The following is a 21,545-nucleotide window of genomic DNA, read 5'->3' on the forward strand; positions in this document are numbered from 1 at the left end:
TAATGCTCTCTATACAATCTCGATACATTTTTTTCAAGTGCAACGAGGACACTCGTCTTATTTAGGTTACTGTAAGGGTTGAAGATCCTTAAAATTTGGGGTATTAAAATTAATTTTATATATGGTTTGTATTTAAAGGGTGCGGTTTGTATAGAGCTTAGGCTCTAAACAATTAAATTAGAGCCTACCTTCAAATAGTATTGAGAAATGTGATTTTATTATTGAAAATCTTTGTGATAGCTTTAAAATATATTTTTATATTTATTTATGAAATTTAGAACTTAAAAAATAATGCAGATTGATAGATTTATGAAAATTAGAAAATCTTGAAAATTGACGGTCCAAAATTACATTACAAAAGAAACTATTTTCAAAACTTGAAATCCATTTTGTCCATGCATCTTGATGTGGAGATCAATATGAAAACAACCTCTTCTAGTAAAATATTTGAGGTAGGCTCAAATTTGATTATTTAGAGCCTCGGCTCTACATAAACTTTCCCCTTACTTAAAAGGGAGTAAACAGATGGCATACTCCTTTAGAAAGTATAATATCTTGTCTTATGGCTTTGTACAAATCAGCAGTATGAACTGCAAAATATTGTAATTGAAATACTTTTTTAAGGCCTTAAAACATATGGAATTCAACGAGTGCCTGAAGACCATTAGAGTGTAACAATGTCTTTAAAAAATGAATCAGAGAGTTGAACCCAAGTAGCTTCACTGTATATCCTTTTAAGGCCTTAAAACATATGGAATCCAACAAGTGCCTCTTTGACCATTAAGCGTGTAATAATGTTTTAAAAACTGAATCAGTGAGTTGAACCAAGCTAGCTCCACTGGTTCTGATCCTCCACTAGCTGGCTCAGAAAGTTTCCTTGAATTTGAAAAAGTTCTAAAAAATCCAGTGCAAACCAAGCAAGTCCGAGGGCCTTAAAAACGAGACTGCCCACCATTTCCAAACCTGCTCAGGTGGTTTCCAGCCAGCATGCCGGTTTATAAAATACTGGTTTAGAGTAAAAAGCATGTATCCTAGGAACCAAGCCAGAAATTATCATCTACATGACTCCCTCTCTCACACAGACATATAGAGAGAGAGACTATTCAACGAAGCTGATACACTACTTCACATTTCAATAAGGACGGCGTGTTCCTTAACACCCTAACCAAAGTTTTAATGTATACAGTAAAATGGTATATAGGGTGTAAATTTGGATTCCTTCATATGCATAGCCCTAATCATGGAAATTCGCTTATATAACATCCAAAACCTCCATTGACAAACTAATACAAACTACTAAACAGGTGCGTTTCATTTGCTAAACCCATACAAATGACGAGAGAGAAAAAGAGATCTCCTAAGAGGTCCAAACAGGTCTCCATATCAAAAATCATGGGAAGTAAACGGGCCAGTTAAAATAGTATGAATCACGAACTTCCTTCTTCATCTGGTTCCACTGCAGGAAAGGACAAAAAAAGAACTTGTTAGGAAAAACCATGTTTTAATATGAGAGTGAGAGAGATAGATGAGCTGGGAGGTTAAAAAGTAAAGGGCATTGTTGTTTTCCATAATTATGTGTAGGCGTAGCCTAGCAAAACCCATATATAAATAGTAAACTTTTATATACATTATATATAATATATCGGGTTGGGTTGACCCTAACCCAAACCGGATTTGGTCTGAAATGTACCCAGACACAACCCTGATCGATCCATTTCAAATGGACCCCAACCTGACCTATTGGGTTCACTATCCCCATCCAAAACCGGACCCAGATCGGTTCCACCCAACACGATTGCCATATCTACTTAGGAAGTGTCATTTAATCATATGGCAATTTTATATGTAGCATATTATATCATAGAGCAATGATTTCAGGCAACTGTTGTATAGTAATATGATGCAACAACCTTAAAAAACCATCTTATGGCCATTTGGTGGATCCAAATTTTGACATATACACTCTTTTCATTCTAATGAACAATCACAAAAAAAGAAAAAATTGAAGATGAACAATGTTAAAAAAGAACAAAAATGATTTTGAATTTAAAAAGACAAAGATCTTGAAATTCAAAAAATAAATGGTCTAGATTCGTTTTTGGAGGGGACTCATTTTGACCATATCTAGGATTCAAATTTAACCTTTTTTTTTGGGAGGATTGATTATTGAGATGAAGAGAGTGTGTGCAAAATTTGAAGTCATACAAATACTACAAACATGGTTTTCTAGAAGTGTCGTTGCATTATACTATGATACAACCGTTGCATTGGATCATTGCTCTATACCATATATTATGCTGCCAACACTTCTCTCTTCTATATATATATATATATATATATATATATATATATATATATATATATAAAAGATGCTACGGTACGCCAACAGGCTTAGTGTAGAGAATACGCAAAACTGTCCAGATTGAATCTGGGCCGATCTGACGGTCACATCCTCATTTCGTGTTTGAATTTTAATTTTTTTTCTACAACTCCAAATCACTTGAAATTTTAAATGTGTGTTCTTCTCATCAAGACGCACCAAATAAAAATATCAAAAAAAATAATTCGCAAAAAAAAATTCATATTTGAACACTAAATGAGATCGTGGCCATCTGGTGACCGTCAAATCGACCCAAATTGAATCTAGGCCGTTGGGCATATTTCTATCTGTAAGCCCACTAGCTTACAGGATCATTTGCCATAGCTATATATATTTGGGCGTATTTCTATCTGTAAGCCCACTGGCTTACAAGATCATTTGCCATATATATATATTTAGGCGTACTTCTATCTGTAAGCCCACTGGCTTACAAGATCATTTGCTATATATACATATATATATATATATATATACACACACCCTTATTAAAAAAAATGCTCCATGTACAAAACAAGGGTATAAAAGTGTCCAAAAATTATTGAGTACAATGATAAATTACTTCAAAGTATGAGCACCCTAATATAACCCATATATATATATATATATATATAGAAAATGCTGAGATTAGTCCACTAGCTCAAATGAACATATGAACCCAATGGCCCAAATTAAATCTAGGCCGATCTGACGGTCACAGCCTTATTTTGAATTTTAATTTTTTTATATGAATCCAAATTATTTAAAATTTTAGGCATGTGTTCTTCAAAAATAAGAGAATCTAATAAAAATATCAAAAAAATAATTTGCAATAAATAAAATTGATCAAAATACACCTGAAGCATTTTGGAGGTAATTTTGTCAATTTATTTTTTAAATATTTTTATCAAGTTCGCCATTATGAGAAGAATGGACACCTAAAATTTCAAGTTACTCGGATTTGTAGAAAAAAAAATTAAAATTCAAACACGAAATGAGGTCGTGACCGTCTGATCGGCCAAGATTCAATCTAGGCCGATGGGCTCATATGAGCTAGTGGGCTAATCTCAGTATTTTCCCATATATATATATATATAGCCGAGGCTCTAAACAATCAAATTAAAGCCCACCTTCAAATAGTATCGAAAAATGTGGTTTCAATATTTGAAATCTTTGTAATAGCCTTAAAATATATTGAGTGCGGTTTGTATAGAGCCTAGGCTCTAAACAATCAAATTAGAGCGTACCTTCAAATAGTGTCAAGAAATGTGGTTTCAATACTAGATATCACTGTGAAGCCTTAAAATACATTTTCATATTTATTTATAAAGTTTCAAGCTTCAAAAATAGTGTACATCGATAGATCTATGAAAACTTGAAAATCTTGAAAATTGACGATCAAAAAATGCATTACAAAATACACTATTTTCAAAACTTGAAATCCATTTTTTTTTCACGTCCATGTATCTTGACGTTGAGATGATCAATTTGAAGATATTTGAGTTTCAAAACAACCTCTTCTAGTAAAATTTTTGAGGTAGGCTCAAATTTGATTGTTTAGAACCTCAGCTCTATATAAACTTTTCCCAAATATATTTTCATCTTTAATTATAAAATTTAAAGATTAAAAAATAGTGTAGATCGAGCAGATCTATGAACACTTGAAAATCTTGAGAAGTGACGGTCCAAAAATGCATTACAAGATGCAATATTTCCAAAACTTGAAATCCATTTTTTTCTCATGTCCATGCATCTTGATGTTGAGATGATCAATTTGAGGATATTTGAGCATCAAAACAACCTCGTCCAGTAAAATTTTTGTGGTAGGCTCTAATTTGATTGTTTAGAGCCTCGGCTCTATATAAACTTTTCCCTATGTATATGTGTGTGTGTGTGTGTGTGTGTGTGTGGTCATTGAGAAATCATTCTATGTTATGAGTCGTACTGCATCAAGAACAATTCTAATGCAATAAAGACATGTCTCATGTACCTTGAACTGGTACGCCTCTCCCTTCTCCATTGCTTTCTTCCAGTGGTACTGCTCATGCAACATTGCTCGATCATGCCAACTGCACATACAAAAGACAACTAGCCATAGATGCGTTTATCTATATGCAAAGAGAGAGAGTGAGAGAGAGAGAGAGAGAGGGAGTGCATATGATTACACGGCACATGATAAAACCATAGAAGAGGCACAAGTGGCCTCTGAGCTATGTAGCGTTGAAAAGCAATTCTTTGGTCACTTGGAGTCGATAAGGACTACTTATTTGGGCAACCATGTCTAATAGATGCAAGCCACAAGTTTAGCCCATAGAATTTAAAGAAAAATGTGACCGAACTTTCCCCCTGCCGACCCAAAACATTAATTTAAATAGAATAAATTAAATGCTTCTTGCCTCATTGGAGAATACAAATGGAGAAATTGAGGAAGATGTCGCACAGCAAGTATAACACCTGTTAGGAGGTGTGAGTTAGTTCAAGTGCAAGGACTGAAAAGGGCAAGGGGTAACCCTAAAAGGACGTGGTTGGAAGTAGTCCGAAAAGATATGGAGATTTATGGCCTTACTGAGAATATGACCTTTAATAGAGCAAAAGGGAGAATTCTTGTACTATATATATATATATATATATTCTATTGATTTCATTGTACTATTGCTAATGATTTATTTGAAGGATGTGACTTCAAGCTTAATTCATGCCAGCCTCCAAAGAATCTTTCAATTGCTAAACAATGTGGATTCACTTCTCTTTCTATTTGACCATCTCTCTTATGGAAGTGAATTCTTGCTGCAATGGAAGGTATATATTTGATATGTAGTTTACTTTACCTTATACCTTTGTAATGCTCGTAATCTTCAACTATGTTAGAATCGGCCTTTTCGACTCACTTAAATGTGGTAACAACACTGATTTTTTATTGATGTACACATTTAGTTACATTTTATTTTGATAGTTCTATATGAAGAATCCTCACTAGGGTGATGGGACTGACCTGGTAGAGTTCGCGTCTTTTTTAATAGAGTTAAGGATAGGAATTTTAAAAGTAAGAAGAGTTGCAGCAGTGGGTTATTGCGTCTCTATAACAAAAAACCAGGTGGATAACCCTTCCAGTAGTGTAAACAAAAAAAATAGGGGACCCAAGCTCAAAAAGGTGCTAAATTGGTCCCATAGCCAGTTTCTTAATTGGCTTCATTTTTCACAAGGCCATTGTTTACCTTGCGCCACGAACACTGAAAGGAGATGTGTCTAGGCATGCATAAATAAAATATGTGGGAAAAGATATGCTGTAGTTGCCATTAGCAGGTATAAGCCGTTAACGCCCAAGAGATGATGCTTTAAGAGTTGCCCTCGCCTGTTGAGTAGGTAGATATCCGGTGCTAATATTTTAATGCCCACAATAAGGGCTTTGACCATAGCTTTTGTAGAGTCAATGTGGCCAGTAAAACCCAAATAAGAGAGTAGATGCTGCCTTCATGATCTCTAAATAGGCTATCGTAGATTGCCAGACCAGGGTTGCCAGGAGAACAACTGTCAAAGTTGAGCTTGATGTGCCTATAGTGAAGACCGATGGATTTGCATGGGCCTTATTTCTAGCAAGGCTGCCATTTGTGAAGGAAATCCATGTGACATGGTGTTTTGAAAGTTTTTCTGTTCTTTGCCTAAAAAATAAACAAGGATCCGATGAGATCCTTTTGGGTGTTGGCCGTATTCTCCTTTTCAGAGGTTTTAGAGTTTCTTCTGACCCAAATCACCGGTTGGAACGAATGTGTACACTTGGAAATGGTTTGGGATGGAGGGAGGCACTACCAAGGACCAGTTGAAGAGTTGTTTTTGTAGCTGGTCAGTACCAAGGGTCCTCTTGGATATGGCAATCCAGCAGAAGACATGGATTTTTGGGAGCATGGAGGTAATCCAAGCTTGGTTGGATAAAGAAGGTGGTGATCTGGGCAGGTAGGTGGTTGAAGGCGTTTGTGATAGAAATATGAGACCGTAAAGAAGGAGAAGGCATTCATATGATATAATCCTCACCTGCTACAGGTAGGTAGATTGATTGTAGCAAGGCTGATAATGTCGTCAAATCTTGCAGTGCCCTTCTGAAATTTGGGCTCCATACCCTTGATGCCCCTAAAGGCCGAAGTAAATCATCAGCCACCGTAGCGCTTCCCAATCCATGGCCAACAGGAAGAGTTTGCAGAAGTGGACTTCAAGAGTGGAGCTGCCAATCCATAACTTAGTCCAAAAGTTTACTCCGGCGGATCTCACCCTGAATTGAATATCGACTGAGAGTGCTTGAAGGTGGCAACGAAGGAACGCCACACCCCAAAGGAACATCCATTTGAAGTACCGCTCGGCAACCAGGAATAAGCTCATAATGGTGTTTTGGTCGAACTTCTTCCTGCAATAGGTGGTTCTCTTGAGCGGCAAAGTGACCACCATTTTCCAAGAAGAGCCATGGTGCATTTTTTGAGGCTTGGGATACCAAGGGCCCCTACTTTTTGGCAAGGCAAACCTTGTCCCAGGCTGTAAGGTAAAACTTGTGGCTGTCTCCCACCCTGCTAAACAAAGTTACTCATAAGTCTCCCAAGATGAACTATGACAGGGTAATTTGGAAGAGGGGCCGTTGGTAAACAGGGACATTGGAGAGGGTGGCCTTGACTAGTGTTAGGCGACCTGCCATTGAGAGAAATCTGCCGTTCCATGCCAATAGTTTGCATTCAAAATTTTAAATAGTAGTGTTCCATAATTGTTTCATCAGCTTACCAATACAGAGAGGTAAACACAGGTTTTTGGTGGGAAGACAATCAACCCTGCAGCTCAAATGGCTGGCAAGAGCTTGAACAGTCTGGGGGTTAGTTGTCACTCCCATGATCTGTGATTTCGCAATATTGATCTTGAGTCCTACAGCAACCTCCAGGCATCTTAGGAAAAGCCACAGGGTATCTATTTGTTGTTGGGTTGCATTACAAAAGACGATGGTAATCACTGGCATATTGGAAGCATGGCATGACCTTAAATACGCCCTCACAAAAAAAACAAAGAGAAATAACGGGCATGGTTTATACCTGAACAAAGGAACGCTACGAGTAAAATTGACAGACGAGCATGGTCACGAAACCACGAGTAAAAGAGTTCCGTGAATAAAAACCGGGCCCGGTGAAAACCCGAAAGGGAATCATGAGTAAAAATGGACAAAAGAGTGGACATGACCAAAAGGTCATGGGTAAAAGAGCCCCAAAATAAAAAAAAGAAGAAGTTGGTGAAAAACCGTCTCTACGGCGCCGCTTCCCAAGTTCAAGCGAAAGTCCGCGAAGGACGCTTTGGGCCTTGGTTGCCTACCCTAAAGCCTTCCAAAGGGCCTTGTTGGTAGAGCATTTCTATAGACCAACTGAAAACAACCTTAGCAAAGAGAATCGGGTAGAGCCTCTCAATAGATCTAGTTTGCTGGTAAAGTTTGTGTCTTGAGACTCCATTACACTGCATGTTAACCAATATAGTAACATACAGGGGCTCAGTCCATTCTAAAGTGGATCACTGGTAGATTGGTGATCCTTTGATCTGTTTTGTTTTTCCATTAGATACCAGTTTCAAAGTCATTGGACTTGCTAACTTTTATGAAAAAAGAAGATAATATAAAGCAGTTTGTTTCTTTCAAGACATTTTCAATCTCAAGCATGATCTATTCTGAGTTCGTGGCATCTCTCATACAAGCTCCAATTTACCATTGCTACTTATAATGGGGGCCATGACTTTGGTTATGCTCATAGACTTGATTGTTGGAATGGTATTTGGTTCTTCTCTAAGATTTAATGGTTTTCCTCTCTTTCTTTTTCTCTGATAAATATTCGTAGCTTGACTCCCTTAAGGATATGATACTTGTTACTGTCTATAAGATAACTAAAAGATCATATCTTATTAGTGATTTTCTGGTATTAACATGGTTTGGCCCATCTTGCACTAGAAAAATTAAATATAGTAGTTATTGTGAGGAGATGGATGAAACAAACATACTTTTTAGTGTGAAGTTATGATGGATGAAACAAACATACTTTTTATAATCTTGTTGAGTTTTTATTATACGAGCTATTTCATGAACATATTGATCATCCCATCGAGGGACATAGTACATGGTCAACAGTGTTTGAAAACACGGTACCAGGCAAGGGGCAGGTCCAATTGGTTTGCTAAGTCCTGAGTTTGATCAGTCAAGGCTCGCATGAGAATCACTAGTTTTCTTAAATACGCAGATAGACTGGTCAAGATTATGTTAGACTCATCCAAACTCAGTCAATACTTGAGTCAACTAAGTTGGGTCATCTGGAACTTGCTCCCCGCCGAATTTGAGTGACTTGAACAAAACCGAGTTGGACTCACTGAGTTTTTAAATACTTCTGGTCAGATGATGTGATATGAAATAAGCTCCTAACATGTCACTGGTAGGAGTCTTGTTTTTTAAATTTCTCACTAGACAATTTGGGGTTTCTTACTTTATGGGCCATTTGGATCCCTGAGTTTGTAAACTCAGGTTTTGCATACTCAAGAGTTAACTCAATTGAGAAAATTGTTAGGCTACTTTTTTATTCACAAAATCAGATTATTACCAAGCAAAAAGACTTCTCAAAGCAAAAAAAAGTTAAAACCTGACTTATGCATAAACTGATTATACATGAGCAATCTTTTATTCGCTTGGGGTGTGAGCCACACAAAGGCACGCATGTATGCACACACACATATATATTCAATACTTAAATAATATATACTAGAAGAATATAACATGAATATTATTATAAGATAATAATATTTGTAACAAAATATTGCTAAAACAAAATGCCATTAACCATATAATAAGTCTTTAAATGTAATGTGTAATATTAATGTACTACAATATAATAAATAATAATAATATGCTAATATTATTAAAGTATTAATGTTGTTGTTGTTATTTTCAGAAATGCACACTCAACAATAAATTATAAGTATTATGAATATTAGATATTATGATATTACAAGAATAATACATATTAATATTACTAAGTTATAATGATATAAGTAATACAAAAGTATTAAATATGATAGCATGAAAAACAAAAATTTAATACTAGTAAGTCCCAGTAACTTAGGAAATGAAGGACAATAACATCTATTCATATGGCAAACCCAGACCCAAAGCTAACCGCCAAATAAAAATTGAAGCTTAACTTCAACAGTGGCTCTCCTGGGCTCTGGCTCAATTGAATTGTGATGTATATTTTGGAATGAAGAGGTTTGAAAATCAAGGTCTTAGGGGGACCTGTAGGTTTGTGTGCGTGCATATGTGTGTGTGTGTGTGTGTGTGTTGATTCCACTGAGGAAAAAGTAAAAGGCTCTTCTAACTGACTTGTTCACTGATACCAGTGGGGCACATATTTCACAAAACAATATCAGATAGGGAAGATGAGATAAACTAGTTCGTTGAAGGATTAAAGGCACCATTAAATAGAAACGATGCAATCAACAAGACAACAAGACAGTAGAGAGAGTTAATGAGATTATTAGTTCATAGGCTAAAAGTGATGTTCATATAAACACTCACAATTGGGAACACCATCCCTCTCTCCAAGCTTGTATTAAGAAGGAAAACTTTGTGTTCAATGGCACATTTAGATTTTGTTGCCACTTGATGCAAATTTCTTATAAAAAAAGGCACCAAATACAACAAGCATTATTCTCAAATCTCAATAGAGGCACCAGAAATGAACAAGAAGCATTATAGTTTGTTGTAGTTTAATACAGTCAAAATACATCCAGCAACCAATTAAGCATGGATAAGGTCCCTGATCAAGTGCTTAAGATACTAATTAGTAGTAATTACCAATATCAATTGATAAAAAACAGATCAGTGATACAAAATGGCTCCTAAGTCCTAAATAAATGTTTCAATAAACTGAAGTTTCAAAAACAAGAAAAAGTATATGAATCCCTAATATTAATAGCGCATAAAAACTTCGCTGATGAATACAGCTGTGGATATATCATGGAAGGAATTTGGGAAGTTGCTTCAGGGAGTTGGTCATAGTCTTGAAGAAACTAGGCTAATTGGGGAAAAATTATGTACAATCTTAGAACTCATGTTTGGTCAGAACAGAATGGTAGTGTATATGTAACTATATTTCTTAAAATATATGTCACATTATTTTGAATAGGGATTCTCTCTCTCTAAGCTAAACAAGTCAGAAAATAAGATAATCCATGTATTTTGGATGTTAATATTTACACAATATTCCAAGTATAAACCTTACCATGCATACAAATGCTTTATCCCCATCAATTAACACCCCAATCTCCCCCCCCCCCCCCCCCCCCTCCCCAAACACCCTCCACTCTCTCTCTCTCTCTCTCTCTCTCTCTCTCTCTCGCTTATATATATATATATATATATATATATATATATATATATATATATATATATTGATTTCACGCAACAGTTGTATAGTAATATGATGAAAGCGTTAAGATTATTTGTTTGACCCCAATTTTTAAATATATACTTTTTTCATTTCAATGCACAATCACAAAAGGCAAAATGTGAAAATTCACTCTAGAAAGTGGTTTTTAGCCCAATTAACATAAGCCGCCCATTTTGATAAAATGCTTAGATCTAGGCGTTAGAAGGACTTTTTTCCATTTTCAATTTTTTTGATGGCTTTATTATGATTAGATTAACTATGTTAAAAGAAAAAATAATGATTTTGGGTTCGTAAAAGGCTAGTACTTGAAATTCAGTAAATAAATGGTCTAGATTCATTGTTAGAGGGAGACTCATTTTGACCATATAAAGGGTACAAATTGAACTTTAATATTTCCGGGGTTTCATTATTGGGATGAAGAGAGGGTGTGTGCAATTTTTGGGGTCTTACAAATGCCACAAACATGGTTTTCTAGAAGTGTGGTCTCATTATATTACAACGACATGGTAATATGAAATCACTCTTTGTGCTTATAATGATATGCAATGAATTAATCAAACAAAGCATGAGAGACATAATATCTAGATACTGAGATAGACTTTAAACACTAGATGAAAAAAAATTACAATGAATTATTACATATTTAATTCCACAAAATATGAGAGAAATATTGGGATGGAGAAAGACAAACACATGCTGCTTTAAAACTCTGTTACATACAGCTATCTAGAAATTCACTGTCACAAAATAACATGGGTAATCACCAAATATCTTCAAAGAAAGCAAATCACAGCAATTAATTTTCTACCAATTTTTCTAAAAGCCTAGAAATCCCAAACATTTGCAGTAGTATTCATAGCACAGAAACACTAGGTTTCAAAAAAAAGGACCCCAACATTTCTTGCAGTGAGTCATCACTTCATTTCTCTAGCAAATTTGCTAAAAAAACGAGAAATGCAACATCCTTTACAGTATCCTACCCACCCAAGTAATTGAACAATTCATATTCATCCAATACATAGATAGATAGATGGATGGGTAGATAGACAGATTTAGATAGGGAGAAAGAAACAAGAAATGGGGCGAAGTAAAAAGAATAACTTACTTGTGTTGATTGGAGAGTTGCCACATATAAGGGTCGAACCATGTGAGGGCAGAGAAGACAGCGGAACCAATCCAAATGTTCTCAAAGCGCTCTTCACCAGAGTGGGGTACTCCTGGGTCACCCCTGTATGCGTTTCCAAAGTACTTCTCCATTTCTGCAACCCCTCTCCCCTCTCTCTCTCGAAGCCTGGTCTGATAAATTGTGGTGCTGGTAATTTCACCTGTTTGGCAATGGAAAAGCTGGAAACAACCTCTCTTAACCATCCATTCTGTAATTAATTGATTTGATGTGCAAAATCCATATCTTGAATGAATTTTTCTTGCAACAACCCATCTAATGCATTTCTTATAATATGTAGGTCAACATTGAAGAAATTTGTTCTTCTATCTATGTAACTTATGAGTGGATGACACCCAACAACAATTGAAATTGCAATCACGCCAAAAATTTTGAATTTCTTTTAATCCCTCTAATAAATTCCCAGACAAGTTTTCGAGATCAAATATCTCAAGTAACTCAGCTAACCCAAAGAAAAGCACAAATAAAAGGTACTATCAACACTAAACAAAAAATTTCGAAGAGAGCATAATGAGATGACACAAGTAATGATAGAAGGAAAGTAGAGCATACAATAACTAAACCATCTATTTATAACAACAAACCTAATTTTATTTTTAAAGAAAACAATGTCAAAGATAAACATTGGATAGGTCTCAATTATACCTTCCAAATCTCATGCACAATTTTCTTTTCGATAATGGCCAAATTTTCATTACAGAACCACTGAAATTTTCACTGTTACGAATAGGATATAGCTCGATGAAGCTATCAAAGAAATTTAAACTCATTTCTGTGATGATTGAAGTTTTATTGATTGAATAGAGTGTCTAATTTATGAACTCGAAATAACTGTAATTAGGTTTCATTCTCATTCTGTTCAATAAGTTTCAACAAAATTGAATTAGAAACCAAACACAAAAAGCTGGAATGGACACCAGATAAAACAATATAAAATAAGAAAAAAAAAAAAAACAATCTAAATAATAATTATTTCCTGAATTTTCGGCTCAATTTAATAACAACCCAGTAATTATCATCTATTCAATGACTCAAAAGAAATTCAAAGCTCCCAACATCAAACAAAAACATGGGTTTTTCTCGTGAGACCATGAGATATAGAATATACTGAAAAAGAAACCCACAGTTTCAAAAATAAGTAGAAATATGGGTTTTGTATGGTGAGACAGCGAAAGAATCCCATCTGGTAAAATATCCAGAAGAGCAAGGGAGCCATTGCGGGGTACTCCGATAAGTCTGAGATCAAATTTTAGCAACTTTTTGAGAACATACAAACCATTCTAAGTATGAATCATTGAATAAGCAGCAACCAGAGAAAATATATTGTGAACACATAGATTGTGAGTAGAGAAATGGGTTTCAGAGACATTTCTCTCTTACTGCCCACCATAGTTACTCTTCAATATTTTAATGTGAAAGCCACCTCTCTCTTTCTCTCTCTCATACATCTCTTTCTCCCCGTCTCTCTAAGACAACTCTCTCATACATGCATCTATTTCTTTCTTGGGCACATGGAAGTCGTAAAAAAAAACAACTCACTGATTCGTGGCTTCAATCCCTTTAAGCTCTGTGATAATGGCGATGGAGGAAGTGCGGATGTGGGCGTCTTTCTCTTCTTCAACCTAAGGTTAGGGTTTTCACAGGTTTCACGGGTTTTCTCTTCTGCTGTGGTTTTAAATGTCTCTTTCTAAAAATTTTTGGGCAAGTGGTTTTAAATGTCTCTTATCCTTCGAAAGTTGAAACCCACCGGGCAAGAAAAACGGGTGTGCCTTCAATAATGAGGAGGCTCATAACATCGAAATACGGCGCGCCTTCAAATAGTTTCGGGAGATGTCGTTACTTTAGTGAAAATTTATTTTCATATCTAAATATAAAATTTGAGGGTGTAGTTTATATAAAGTTGCAGCTTTAAATAATCCAATTAACGCGCACCTCCAAATTGTATCATGATTTTGGTGAAAAAAATTATTAAGATTATCTCAAAATCTGTTTTCATATCTAATTATAAAATTTTAAACTCAAAAAATTGTTAAAATCAAGTAGATCTATAAATATATAAAAAACTTGAAAATGGATAGTCTAGATAATGTATTGTAATATGTATTATTATTGGGACAATTTTTTTTTTTCATATTCATACATCTTGATGTTGAGATGATCAATTAGAGGTTTTTTCAACATTGAAAGAGCCTTTTCCGATGGATTTTTGAAGTGCATATGTAATTCTACACTTCAAGGTTGCAACCTTATATAAACTTTTTCCAAAATTTAAAAGTTGAAAAATTAATATGGATCTACGAACACTTGAAAATTTAGAAAACTAATGGTCCAAAAATACATTACATGGTTCACTATTTCCAAGACTTAAATCCAATTTTTTTATCATGTCTGTACAACTTGAGGTTTAGATGATTAATTTTGAGGAAGTTTGAAAATCAAAATGACTTCTGATGAAATTTTGAGGTGCACCTTAATTTTATTGTTTAGAGCCTTACATTTATATAAACTTTAAAAATATATATATAATTAAAATTAGTAGTCTAAATGTGTTTTATAAAAACTATTATTTTTAATTTTGAGATCTTTTTTCCTTATTCATTATCTTTATGTTAAAGATTATATGTCCTTAAAAATTGGGTCCAGAGTTCCATCTCAAAAATAAATTTTTAAAAGGGGATTCATTTCTACAAACTGTCCTTTCATGTATTCCTTTCTATAAAAGGTGAGGTTTGTACAAGGTCTCACCCTTAAACAATCAAAATAATGTGTACCTTTAAACTTCCTACAAGATGCAATTTGAGTGTCTGGAAATTTTTATGATGGCTTAAAATATTATTTTTATTTCTAATTATAAAACTTTTAAAATTTTAAAATAATTCAAATCAAATAGATCTATAAATGCATGAAAATCTTAAATTGGGCGGCCAGTTAATATGTTGCAGTACTATTTTTAGACTTAATGTCATTTTTTTCCACATCCATATGTCTCGTTGTCAAGGCGATCAATTTAATAGTTTTTTAGTGTCAAAATAATCTTTTCCAATAGAATTTTGAAGTGCACCTTAATTCTACAATTTAAGGTAACAACCTTATATAAACTTTTCCCCTCGTGCTTAACATTGGGAATTTTGACAGGATACACTAGTGTATTCTGACTTAATATCACAGTACCCATCAAAATACATATGTGAATAATAGAAAAACAGCAAAACATTAAATAGCTAAAAAGTGAGTTATATTTTGATAAACTTTTCTTATTCTTCAATATTTTACCTATATGTTCTGACTTAATATCACAGTACCCATCAAAATACATATGTGAATAATAGAAAAATAGCAAAACATTAAATAGCTAAAAGGTAAGTTATATTTTGATAAATTTTTCTTGTTCTTTTGAGTCATGACATGCTCTAAAAGTAAAAAAGATAAAATCGTCCTTCATTTTTGGCTCTCATTGTGGCTAATGTTATTGTTGGCTGCAGTGTTTAAAAAACGCCGAGTCGAACCGGATTCGCTCGATTCGACTCGAGAATCGGCACTGGACGTGCCGATTCCGACAAATTACACGGAATCGCCCGGTTCGAGAGAGAACCGGGCGATTCTGTATAGTGACTCGCCGATTCACTGTACAGAATCGGCGAGTCCCGTGAAGAACACTCGCTGCACAGTGTTCTTCACGTGATTCTTCAAAATTTGTCATTTTTTATCATTTTTCTTGGTTTTTTGCCATGTGATCGAATATTCAGGCTTTATGCAGTTTTTTTCAATCTTTTCATGGATTAAATGGTGGAGAAATTTCGTGTTTTTGGATCATGAAAGTTGCGGTTTTAGGGTTTCCGCCTTTCATTTTGTTTCATGCCAAATAGGGCATGAATTTGTGAAACTTTTTATGCATTTTGATCGCAAATGTGTTCATCAAAAAATTCTGTTACGAATTTGTGATAATCCTTGAGAAAAACAGAGTAATTTGGAGATTGAAGCCACGGGTTCACGAAACCAGGTAAGAACTCTGGGTTTTTTTTTTTTCCCGCCATTTGATCAATTTCAACCCATATTTTGAAAACAATAAGTTACATTTGTGGGGTTTTAAATCTTTATTGTGTGTTTTATCATTTACCATATTCAACTTTATTTAATTTACTCAATTACAGCCTGAGTTTTTAGATGAACACGGTGATGCCTGTGAAAAAAAATTTCTGCTATTTTTTTTTTTTTTCCACCTTTCGATTTTTTGTTCACGATATATTACAAATAATGTGTTAGATTTCTAGGGTTTTTAATCTTTATAGTCTTGTTTATAATCAGATGTATTCAATTTGATCTGATTTATTCAATTTGAGCTTCATTTTTTAGATTCAATGACTGTTGTTTGTGAAGAACTGTGTTTTTTTTTTTTTCTTAATTTAATCAATTTGATTTGATTTATTAATGATAATGTGATCATAATTTAGGGTTTTGATTCCTTATATTGTTGTTTATCAAAAAATGTACTCAATTGGATGTAATTTATTTGTTTGGAGGTGGATTTTTTAGTTAAAATGGCTGATGTAAGGTGACTCTGCGGAGAACAGAAATTTTTTTTTTTTTGATTTTTTGTAATCCATGATTGAATTTTTTTTTTTTTGTAATCCATGATCGAATGTTTTTTGTAATCCATGATCGATTTTTTTTTTTAATCCATGATCAAATTTTTCATAATCCATAATCGAATTTTTTTTTTTTTTTTTTTAATTCATGATCGAATTTTTTTTTTTTTTTTTTTTTCTTTTTGTAATCCATGATCGAATTTTTTTGTTTTTTGTTTTTGTAATCCATGATCAAATTTTTTGAATTTTTTTCTTTTTTTGTAATCCATGATCGAATTATTTGTAATCCATGATCGAATTTTTTGTAATCCATGATCGAATTTTTTGTAATCCATAATCGAATTTTTTGTAATCCATGATCGAATTTTTTTGAAAATTTGATATTTTTTTTTGTAATCCATGATTGCCTTTTTTTTTGTAATCCATGATCAAATTTTTTGAAAATTTTTTGTACTTTTTTTTTTTTTATCCATGATCGAACTTTTTGAAAAATGATGATTTTTCGAAAAGATGTGAAAATCGTGACAAGGTTTTGATTATCATGCGGTATTAAACCATAGTTTTAATTTTTATTGTTTGAGTTTGCTGTACTTTTTTTATTATTATTTTTATTTTTATCCATAATCGAATTTTTTGAAAACTGATGATTTTCCTAAAAGATGTGAAAATCGTGACCAGGTTTTGATTATCATGAGGTATTAAACCATATTTTTAATTTTTATTGTTAAAGTTTTTGTTGAAAAAATTGTATGTTGATAGTTATTTATGCAAAAAAATGCATGTTATTAAAATTTTAATGTAAAACTGTATTTTTTTTAATTTGTTTTTAATGCATGTTTTAGTTAGAATGATTGATCTTATATGGCTCTGTGAAGAAATTTTTTTTTTTGTTTTTTTTTTTAGTACATGATCGATTTTTTTAAAACAATCGTGATTTTCCAAAAAAATATGAAAATAGTGACCAGGTTTTGATTATCATGAGGTATTAAACCATATTTTTAATTTTTATTGTTAAAGTTTTTGTTGAAAAAATTGCATGTTGATAGAATATTTATGCAAAAAACATACATGTTAGTATATTTCTAATGCAAAACTGTAATATATTTTTAATGTAGTTTTGCATTAAAAGTGTATTTTCAATTTTTAAAATTTTGAACGCAAAAAATACATTTTGTTAAATTGTATTCTCGTGAGGAATTAAAATGAATATCATTGCAAAAAAATCGTGGCATATATGACAATTATATTATCCTGCATTTTTTCAATTATATTATTAATTTTTTAATACAAAAAATGTATGTTCTTGATAAATAAGTTGTAGCCATGTTTGGAGCTTGCATTTTGTATTATATTATCCTGTATGTTTGTAATTGATATGTACGAAAATATTATTGTCAATAGAAGTATTTTGCAATAACAAATAACAACAAATATAACTACATGAACTACCCCAACATATTATCACTACACATGGTGATTATTTTTCTTGTTGAACTGTCAGGTTAATTTTTAACTTTTTACATATTAAAACAGTTGAATCATGTCAAGATCTGCAGAATACCCTGCATGGCAACATGAGGTCAGACTTGATCCCCACAAAAAAGACAAAATTATTTGTAATTACTGCCAAAGAGTGATAAGCAGTGGGGTACATAGGTTCAAGCAACACTTGGCAGCGGTTAAGAGAGATGTTTCTGCATGCAGTAGTGTCCTAGTAATGTAAAAAACAGATAGAGACATTTCTTAATGCTAACAAAGGTAAAACAATTGCCAAACATAGGATGAATGAGGAGATAACTAGTTTATATACGCCATCAAGCATGAATGATACAGAAGAGCAATATAATAATGACCTAGAAGAGCAATATCATAATGACCTGGACATGACCACAAGAATGAGTTTACAAGAACAATATCAGAGGGAACGTGGGTTTAGAATGCCCTGTAGGTCTAGCTCAGACATGCATGGTTGGTTTAACTCAGACATGTAGGTTGGGCCAACTTAAACATGCATGGCGGGCCCAGGTCGAGCATGTATGGTGGGCCCAGCTCAAATATGTATGGAGGGGTTGGTGGCAGTATGTGTCAACAAGAATCAAACATTGAAGAAATAGTTCCTAGCTTATCTAGGAGTGCCAGTATTGCAGGCCATGGTCATATAGATCCATTTCTCTCAAAGCCTAAGTCACAACAGATGACCCTAAAAGACATGGTTAAAGGTACAACAAACATGTTGAGGAGATATGTTGGTAAATGGTTCTACAATAAAGTGATTCCCTTTGATGCAACCAATAGTCCATATTTTTCACTTATCGTCAGTGCAATCCAGAGAGCGGGGCTCGGGGTAAAACCCCCGACGACATATGAGCTCAATGGGCCAATATTAGATGAAAAGGTGGAGGAAGTTATAAAGTGGATTGAAGAATATAAATAGAGTTGGCCAAGGACAGGCATTACTCTCATGAGTGATGGTTGGTTGAATAAAGTTAGCAAAAAGGAGTTTTTAAACTTCTTAGCCTATTCCTCAAAAGGTACAGCTTTTTTGTCTAGCAAAGACGTATCAGAGACGAAGAAGGATGCAAACTTCTACGTACGACTATATGAACAGATAGTGAAGGAGGTGGGAGATAAGCATGTAGTCCAGTTTCTTACGGACAATGCGCAAGCATGTGTTTCTGCGGGCAGCAAGTTGATGGATAAGAGGAAGTATCTAATATGGACCCCGTGTGCTGCACACAGCATCGATCTTATGTTAGAGGAGATCGGTGAGATCAAAATTGTGAACGAAACTCTAGAGGAAGCAAGGTTGGCGTCGAGATTATATACAACCACTCTAAAATTTTATTTATGTTTAGAAAAAACTCTAAGAAAAAAGAGATAATCAGACCTGTCATAACCCGCTTTGCGACCGATTACTTAGCTGTCACGCCCCAAGAATTTACAGTACTGTTATTCCTGAGATGTGACTGACAAAACATATATACATCTATTGATAGGACAAATTTACAGTGGCGGGGTCTTACATAGTAAATAAAGAAAGCTAGCACAACAACAGTATCTTCCAAGGTTGATCTTGACTAGCACTCAAAATGAATCCGTAGTTATCCTGAAAAAATGTTTACCATAGTTTGATGAGTTTGACTACTGTGTAAGTGATCATCATAATCCTAAAAATAATCATGATTGAAAGATATCAATATTTTTCACAATGAAATCTATTAACAGAAATGCATCAACAGTTTCACTTTCAATAAATACATAATTAAGTATAATCCGAGTAATTGAAATGCTTATAACACTTTTAACGGCAGTACATAATTCAAAGGATTTCACAAAATACCCTACTGGCGTCCCAAGTAGGTCACCTATATACCCCATCAGCGTCCTGATGGGTCCACTTAATCCCTATCGGCGTCCTAGAGAGGTCCACTTAATCCCTGCAGGTCCACTTATACCTCACCGGCGTACCGGATGAGTCCACTTAATCCCTACCGGCGTCCTAGATAGGTCCACTTATACCTCACCGACGAACCGGATGAGTCCACTTGCATACTTAAATTATTTCTAAATATCTTTAAACATTCGAAAGCAGCAATATCATGTACTCAACATATCACTAAAATCATTAATATGAATTTCACTTAAACCATTAATAACAATCACTCTATATAACATTTCAAAAATAACCAATCAAATATTTTGGGCTCAAATTTAGAAAGGTAGCAGTTTGTAAAGGCATTCTAGCATAATTGCCAATTTAATATGTATAGAAAAACTCTTATAAAAATTCAAGAATACGGAATTATCACAATTTATGGGATATCAATCCACAAATAAACATTTCACAACAATACTATAATCAATTGCAAAAAATGTCAATTTTTTTTTAAATAATAAGGCAGTCATTTGCACATGAATTTTACATTGTCTAAATATTCAAAACAGTAGAAAGAAATATCACAATTTTACTAAAAGCAAAAATATCACATTTATTTCTAACAATAGACAAGAAAAATAAATAAATTTATTTTTCTAATTTACAGCATTCAAAATTTTTAACATAGATAAAATATCACAATTTTACTTAAAAGATTATTTTTCAAGATAACGAGGTCACGTGCGCATAAAATTTATCGCGCCTAAAATTCATGAAAATAAGCAGAAATAATTATTTCATTTTATTTTTAAAAAGAATGGATTATTTTTCGAGACAATGAGGTCACTTACACACAAACTGATAAAATAAAGATCCTAGACGGAAATATCACTATTTATTAAAAATAGACTATTTTTCAGAAAGACGATGTCACTTACCCACAATTATTTGAGAGGGAGCTTCCGATAAAAAAATTCGGCTCGAGAGAGAGATCTCAAAATTTTCTAGGGTAGGAGTGCTCACCTCCCCTATTTAAATTCTTAGAACGTATTATTATAATATTTTATTACGCTCTACCTCATACCTGAGGTGTCGCGTTAAGCGTCGGCTTTTAACATACGAAAACCACGTCCGCTAAAGCACGTGGCCAGCTACAAGCAGCAGGAGGCAAAAGCTGGTAAAAGAAAAAGTAAAGGCAAAGGCAAAGGCAAAACCTTTTGAAAATAGTGATGGTCCCCAAAGACCATCATACCCAAACAGAACATCACCTATTTAAAAGCATATTTTCTCCTTTTTTTTTTGTTTTTTTTTTTGAAATTTTAGGATTGTTACATTCTTCCCCCCTTAAAGAAATTTAGTCCTCTAAATTTGTGTACCTGATTACTGAAAAAGATAGGGGTATTTTTCTCTGATTTCGTCTTCTCGTTCCCAAGTCGACTCTTCTCTTAAATGGTACTGCCATAATACACGGACTAAAGGAATCTCCTTGTTACGCAACACTTGCACCCTTCTATCCAGTATCAAAATTGGCTGCTCAATGAAAGATAGGTCCTTCCTGATTGGTAAAGGTTCATATTTTAAGATATGGGACGGGTCGGGC

The 21,545-nt window shown here is 33.9% G+C and overlaps 1 protein-coding gene across 2 annotated transcripts; it reads right to left on the reverse strand.

Moving 5' to 3' along the window:
• Positions 1 to 1,102: 1,102 nt before the first annotated feature.
• On the reverse strand, positions 1,103 to 13,667 carry LOC18435782 (actin T1-like protein). 2 transcript variants are annotated; one of them, XM_006845819.4, is made up of 4 exons: positions 13,523 to 13,667; positions 11,906 to 12,125; positions 4,347 to 4,425; positions 1,103 to 1,456 (listed from the first exon to the last, which is right to left on the reverse strand). In XM_006845819.4, exons 2-4 carry the CDS (start codon positions 12,055 to 12,057, stop codon positions 1,391 to 1,393), a joined length of 297 nt encoding a protein of 98 aa, XP_006845882.1. In that variant the 5' UTR covers positions 12,058 to 12,125; positions 13,523 to 13,667; the 3' UTR covers positions 1,103 to 1,390. The 2 variants fall into 2 exon arrangements, with proteins under 2 accessions (XP_006845882.1, XP_011623970.1); XM_011625668.3 differs by having other exon boundaries at positions 11,906 to 12,144.
• Positions 13,668 to 21,545: the final 7,878 nt, after the last annotated feature.

Source organism: Amborella trichopoda, chromosome 10, assembly GCF_054954075.1.
Source record: "Amborella trichopoda isolate Santa Cruz 75 chromosome 10, AtrichopodaSantaCruz75HAP2 v2.0, whole genome shotgun sequence".
Classification (NCBI taxonomy): Eukaryota; Viridiplantae; Streptophyta; class Magnoliopsida; order Amborellales; family Amborellaceae; genus Amborella; species Amborella trichopoda.